The following is a 7,052-nucleotide window of genomic DNA, read 5'->3' as shown; positions in this document are numbered from 1 at the left end:
GAAGCAGGAGCTGGTGGTGCAAAGGTGGATACTGCCAATGCCATAGCAAAATGGACTAAGCAGCAAACAGATGAGGCTTATGAAAGGCTTAAGAAAAGGAGGATGACAATTTCTGACACTCCAAATAAGCCTGACAACAAAAAGCCAAAGCAGCAAATCAAAACTTCTGAATCACTAATCACCTCTACAGATACCTCTGTCACTGCCCATGGCTTTCTAGCCTAGTGGCATCTTGGTGGTGGGATAAGGCTTTGGGACCGATAGGTCCTGGGTTCGATTCCCACAAAGGGGGTTTTCCCATGTTTATTGGGTTTCCTCCTGAATTGGTGTGGCATTATGCCTAGTGGAGATGGATATGATCGGGTGGTTCCTCTGGTGGCACGATGATACTCCAGTGGTCCGTCAGTGATCCAAATTTGCCGTTCAAAAAAAAAAAAAGATACCTCTGTCACTGTGATTGACCAAGAAAAAAGTAAACAGCTGCCGTCCCCTTGAAAGTACTTATAACATCTGATACCTTCCATCCACTGTCCACTCAAAGACTGATCAACTTTGAGGAAAGCATTGTTGAAAGAAGAAAGCAGTAGTTCAGTGTTTTACTTGTATTGTATAGAATCAGTGGTTAGGATTAGCAGGGTTTGTATAAGAACAGTGTTTACAGGTTGTTAGGTTGTTAGACGTCGCTTTCATGGTGACGTCAGCTGAGATGCCTCAGTGGTTTGGTTTGTCTATTTTCGTCCTTGATTGTGTTTATAAAGTTTGTGTTCATTTCCGCTGCATAAATCATTGAATCATATTCATTTATTGTTCATCTATTACAAAAAACACAATCAATTTAACAATCAATTCATCTATTACAAAAAAACACAATCATGACGACATCTTTACAGCAGATGTACAAAACAGATGTTAAAGCTCATCCACTGATATACCAACAGTTGCTGATCAAATTAATCTTCAAATCCACTAAAAGACAGAAAGTTGGGTAGTGTCATATAAGAGGAGCTTCAACAGTTCAGGGAAAACAAGTTTGAAAACTTGCACACTGCCCAAAGGATGAGAATCTTTTGGGCAAAAAGTGGACCCTCAAAAACATTGTATATGTTGGAGTATAGTTGTCAAGATTTATACTCATCAAACTAAGGACAAACAGCAGATGTTTCCACAACCACTGTTTTGAAGAACACTATGTTGTTGCTGCATATTGAGAAAATCTAAGTCTGTCGTAACCACTGATTGGTTCAAACATCTGTTGGTTTGTAGCTATCCACTGTTGAAAGTCAACCTCTGTTCCATCATTTTCATTGTTTTCCACTGTTACCAAACTTCAGTGCTTTAAACCACTGACACAGCTATCCACTGATAGTTAAATTTACCCACTGTCCTCATTTTCATTTGTAATCCTCTGATATTCATCCAGCAGTGGTTTCCTTAACAACAACTGTCTTCCATTATCCTTCATTTCATCAGAGGTTGTCATATGGTCAGTTCTTATCCGTCAGATCTTTGTAACCGTTGCCACGTCAGCAATTACCTTTTTTCCCTATAAAACCCTGATCAAAAACCCCAAACAGGGATTTTACTGTCGATTCGAATTCACCAAAAAACTGTTCTCAAAGCAGTTTCCATCTTCTTATCTCAAATTCATTCTTCGATTTTCTTTATCAAAATGACGAAATCAAAGCCATCTGCAACATCCACTTCGAAATCATCTAAAAAGGCCTCTCAAAAGGCTACTACACCCATCGAAATCCCATACAAATCCACTCACAATTATCTGGGTATTCTTACAAAACCAGGCAGCACCGATGTTTTCGATTCCATCATTGATACCATGACTGCATCAAAGTACAAAACTTTGTTAACAACAGATGCTTCGATTTACCAGAAAACCCAGAGAGAATTTTGGGAAAATGCCACTCTTGACAAACAAGGAGAAGACATCATAGCCATTAATTCCTCCTTAATGGGTAAACCAGTCAAAATCACACCACACTCCATCTCGGAAGTCTTTGAACTCAATGATCAGCAAGGTAAAACTTCTTTTTCCAAAAATGAGTTAAAAACTGATTTCCTTGAAAGGGGGTATGCTGAACAAATAAAGAGGGATACGTTAGAAAAAGGTTATTTCCTTCCTGCAACAAGATTTTTATTTCATACCATGTTAATGTGTGTTTCAAATAAAACAGCTGCCTTCAATGAGATACTATTAAAGATTCAATCCCTAGGGTTTGCTATTTTACAAAATGAAGATTTTAATTATTCCCAGAAAATCTTTGATGATTTGGCCAAAAATGTTTTAACAAAATCTTTTCTATTATTTCCAAGGTTTTTTAAGTTATTACTTTACAAAGAAATTTGCAAAGGATGATGTTCATGTACACCAACAAGGTGAATCTTTTCAAATTAAAAGTTTAACAGCTGCAACTTTCACTAGAATGTCAGCACCTTGCAAAACACAAGCAGAGGTGCCTGAGCAGAATTTAGCAGCTACCACTGCTCCTCAGGTATCTGCTGCTGAGCCCACTGCTCCAGGTGATTATAGTAGCACAACCACTGCAATGAAACCCACACCTGCCATTACCAAAAAGACCAAAAAGAAATCATCCAAAAAGCCACCCAAACCCAGTAAAACGACAAATCTTGAAGATGAGATCCCAGAGCAATTGCCAGTGACAAAACAAAACTCACCAATAACCACTGCTGCTACTTCCTCACATCAGATGGAAGAAAGATCTCCACCATTGCCTCAAACTCCTCCGACATCCTCACAAAAGGATTCGGTTGTAAACACAGGGACCCAAGATTATGAAGTTCTGGATCCAATCGGCTCCATCTTCCTCCGTCCTGATCCGAAGGACATGTCCCTTTCTACACCTATTCCTTCACCCGTCACATTACCACAATCAATGTTACCTTTGTTGCATGCAGTTGCTATAGCTCAGACACAAACCAGTTCCTCTCAATCACCTATCACTGAGAGTATACTCCCACAAGTGACTGGGTCTGATGTTCATACCTCTGCTAGCCCGGCAACAACTGAGGAGGTTACACTGCAGGAATTACCAGTAATTCCTGTCAGTAGTTCAAGTGGAGCAGCAACTACTAATGTTGGACCCATTGGTCTACATTGGGTCAGTTGTTCCATAAATAAGACTCCCTTGAAGGCAATTTCTTCAGAGACAACCAAGGCAACCACTGGTGTGTTTACTTTAACAACTGGTGAGTTGTTCAAGGTGTCCACAAATGAAGAAAGAAGTCCCCGGTACCAAGAAAAAGGGGCATCAGTAGATGACTTTTTGTGACATATTCCCTAAGTATGCTGCTGATACAACCACTGTTGGTGGGAAATCAGATGATCCCACTAAGTTGGGTGATGGTTTAAAATACCAAAAACTGATGGACAAAATTGACACACTTGACACATCTATTGCTGAACTAAAAAATATGATGCAACAGCTGTTGGAAATTCAAAAGGCACCACCCACTGTTGTTCCAGCTTAAGCACCTGCACAACCTGCACTTGCTGTAAATGAGTTATGGAACTTATTTCAACCCCTGCTCCAACAACAAAGACAGTTGACTGATCAGCAGCTTGACATAGATGTCCAAAAGCTGAGGAACATGATGGAGTCCAGATTTAAAGACACCCAAGCTGACATCAAAGCCATAAAGGGCCATATCTTGAACACCACTGGCAAAGCACCTCCCACTGTTCTCTTCCTTGATAATCCACCACCAGATAATGCCAAAATAGGGGAGAAGATCAACCTGTGGAAGAAGAAAGGGATTGAAGATGGTCTCTACATTGAGCCACAAAAGATTGTATGACTAAAGACATTCCCTTGCCAGATGGGAGCAAAAAGATTGATATTACCACAAATGCACTCGCTGAAGCAAAAGCAAGTGTAAAAAGGGATAGAGAGGCAACGGATAAATCAAGGTGGAATGAGGCGAAGAGAGCTTACATGGAGCTGGATGCACAGGGTTGTTCTGAGCCAAAGGATGTTAAAAATCCTGACCCAAAAAGAAAAAATCCCACTAGAAAAGTGAGGGAACCCAAATCCACACCATCCATACTCACAAAGCATACTCCAAAACCACCATCTAAAAGCCCTCAACATCAATCTTCCACCCAAACAACTGTTGTATCAACAACTGTTGATACCTCAGTGGTTTCATCAGTTGTTAAACCAACAACCACCACCTCAATGACAACAACTGCTACTTCAACATACACCACTCAAACACCTGATCTCACTAAATCATCCACCACCACTTCAACCACATCATCAACCATCAAATCATCACCTGCCACTGTGCAGAAGACTTCTACTGACACATCAGTAGTTGTAATGACACCTCAATCTTCCACCAAAACAGCTGTTGTAACTCCTGTTGTATCAACAACTGTTGGTACCTCAGTGGTTTCAGCAGTTGTTAAACCAACAACCACCACCTCAATCACAACAACTGCTACTTCAACACACACCACTCAAACACCTGATTTGACTAAATCATCCACCACCACTACAACCACATCACCAACCATCAAATCACCACCTGCCACTCTGCAGAAGACTTCTACTGACACATCAGGAGTTGTAATAACAACAGTGGTTGAAACACCTGTTGTTTCAACAACTGTTAGTAAAACACTTCTCATTTCAAACACAACCACTGATCCACCCAAAACATCATTAGTCTCTCCTCAACCAAAAAGGAGAAAGTTAATTTTGATTGATGATGAGACTTCACCTTCACCAACATCTTCACAACCTCTACCACTTGTCACTTTACCAAACCCTATACATCTCTCTTCAATACAGATACAAAAGCCTATCACTGATATTGCTCCTGCAGGTGTTTAATTTCCTCTAGAACTTATTGCTGTCAGAGAAGAGATTAAATCCTTCTACTATGAGGATGATCCTGCAAAAAGGAGTTTTCCATCTATTGAAGGATATCCTAGGCCTAATAATATTGATGAATATTTAAAATTAAAGGCCAAACAAGCAGAGGATATTGCTAAAAGAGAATCAACAGGGAAGACTGACAAAGAATATCAAAGGCACTACCAATTTTTGCTTACTCAAGTCAGTTCCCTGGAACAATTTGCAAAGAATGTTTGTCAAAAATTATCAGAAAGAGTAGATGAATCTCTGAGAAAAGACTATGTTGAGAATATCATGGCTCACAAGAAGTATAAAGGAGAGAAGCAATGTACAAAGATTGGACCATTCCTGAGCTTGAAAGTGAAGTAGCCAGGATCCACGAGATGCTTAAAAATAAGGTTAAACACACTCCTCCTGACTGGAAAAAATTCAAAAAGAATGTACCTGACAAGGCTTTAGAGTTAAAGAGAATGAAAGAGGAGCTGATAGCAGCTGACTATGGGTCAAAGAGTTCAGTGTCAAAGTGGAGAGAAGATAGGGTCAGGGCCACTTACAAAATGTTGGAGGAAGTAAGGAAGAAAGATCCAAATGTTCCACAAAAACCTGACTATCCTAAAACTGAAGGTTCAAAAAGACCACCAAAGTTACAAATCAAGAGATGCCCTGATCCAGCAGGTGCTGCTATTTATCAAAGAAAAAGACAAAAGCAGATGGATACTGAAACCTTGAAGGAACTTATGGCTGGTGATGAACTTGTAAAAGAAGGTATCAAGAGAATGTTGATAGAAACGATTGAAGTGAATCAATCTGCAGGCACAGATCAGATCTGATGGTGATGTGATTCTCCTTGATCTTCAACTGTGCAGGAATGAGGAAGGTACAGATTCTGTTTAGCCAATTCTACTTTTTTACTATATAGTTTTTTTTTTCTTTTTGAGGTTGAATTACATGTTAAACTCACAAAAAAATATTAGTTGGTTTTCAAGGTTGATGACACTGATGGCCAGGTACATTATGTTATCATGACGATAACTGGAATAGGTTGATCAATTCTTCTTTTTTTGCTTTTTGTAAAATTTTATCATTTAGTTATGGGGTATGGAAAAGTTAAATAGTGCACATGTCACTCCATTACACATGGCTACCAAAATTTAAATGATATATTATAATCTGTTTTTTAGTATTTGATTTCGATCATTACTAAACCTACCCGTGTGGTTACACGGGTCCTACACCTAGTTATACTTTATGTTTCAAAAAAATTCTGGCGGCAAGTTTTAAATTAAATTTAATAACATAAGAGTATTTTAGTCTTTTTACCTGTTTATTTAAATATTCTTTATTAAATAAAACAAAAATCAAATTTAGAAACTACATATATGTTTTCTGAAATATATTCCACCCTTTCTTTCTCTCTTAACTCTCCGTGTCTCTAACTTCAACCACCTCACCACCGGACACCATTTTTAGGAGAATTGCCCCCGACCAGTCCTAGCAACTACCTTAAATCCCCTATGCACACTAACAACCTCATCCCCATGACTCATCCAAACAAACTGTTTATAACCCTCACTTTTACCCCTAAACAATCCACCAGAAACTTTAACAACGACAATTACCATCCTATCATACACTTTTTCCTCTCCAATCGCAACTTTCCACCCAATTTCTGCACAATCAACTTCAGCCCATAGCAAATGCTCACAACAAAGACACCATTTTTTCCAGCATCCTCCACAATAGAAAATGCAAAACCAATTGTTACCGTAAACAACACAGAATTCTTCATCTGTCTTCGCCACCACGATGGCTTCTTTAAGTTTAACCAGCTTCTTCACCATTACTGTTAAAAATGTCGTCGCCGCCACCATAAGAATTACAGGCTTCTTTATCACCACTGTCAACCATAACCAAATCAAGGTTCTATATTTCTCTATATCTCTTGATCTATCCCTTACCTCTATATCTAAGTTCAGACGAGCGACAGGTTTACAGCGTTAAGATAAAGGGTTCATGCCAGTTAGATCATTGAAAAACCCTAGATCCGTGAAAGATGGTGACCGGAAACTGTGTAATGCTGATGCTAGATTTATGGTTTTCCAGATAAATGTGGTTGGAAACCGTCGGCCACCTTAATCTCTCCACCCCTTCTCTCCC

General features: G+C 39.2%; 1 protein-coding gene across 1 annotated transcript; it reads left to right on the top strand.

Annotated features, from left to right (window-relative positions):
- Nucleotides 1–3,827: 3,827 nt before the first annotated feature.
- On the top strand, nucleotides 3,828–5,264 carry LOC110913476 (cell wall protein DAN4-like). The gene is made up of 3 exons (XM_022158302.1): nucleotides 3,828–3,987; nucleotides 4,174–4,646; nucleotides 5,007–5,264. Exons 1-3 carry the CDS (start codon nucleotides 3,828–3,830, stop codon nucleotides 5,262–5,264), a joined length of 891 nt encoding a protein of 296 aa, XP_022013994.1.
- The last annotated feature ends 1,788 nt before the right edge of the window (nucleotides 5,265–7,052 follow it).

The sequence above is a fragment of the Helianthus annuus genome, chromosome 15 (assembly GCF_002127325.2).
Source record: "Helianthus annuus cultivar XRQ/B chromosome 15, HanXRQr2.0-SUNRISE, whole genome shotgun sequence".
NCBI classification, from domain to species: domain Eukaryota; kingdom Viridiplantae; phylum Streptophyta; class Magnoliopsida; order Asterales; family Asteraceae; genus Helianthus; species Helianthus annuus.
The sequence above is the reverse complement of the archived record's forward strand: the minus strand, read 5'-3'. Positions and strand labels throughout refer to the sequence as shown.

Excerpts from the sequence above, each read along its gene's own strand:
- LOC110913476 (XM_022158302.1), top strand. The coding sequence starts at position 3,828 with ATGACTAAAGACATTCCCTTGCCAGATGGGAGCAAAAAGATTGATATT. Across the intron at positions 3,988-4,173 it reads CATGGAGCTGGATGCACAGG|TGGTTTCATCAGTTGTTAAA; the intron begins GTTGTTCTGAGC and ends TTGATACCTCAG. Across the intron at positions 4,647-5,006 it reads CACCTGTTGTTTCAACAACT|GCCAAACAAGCAGAGGATAT; the intron begins GTTAGTAAAACA and ends TTAAAATTAAAG.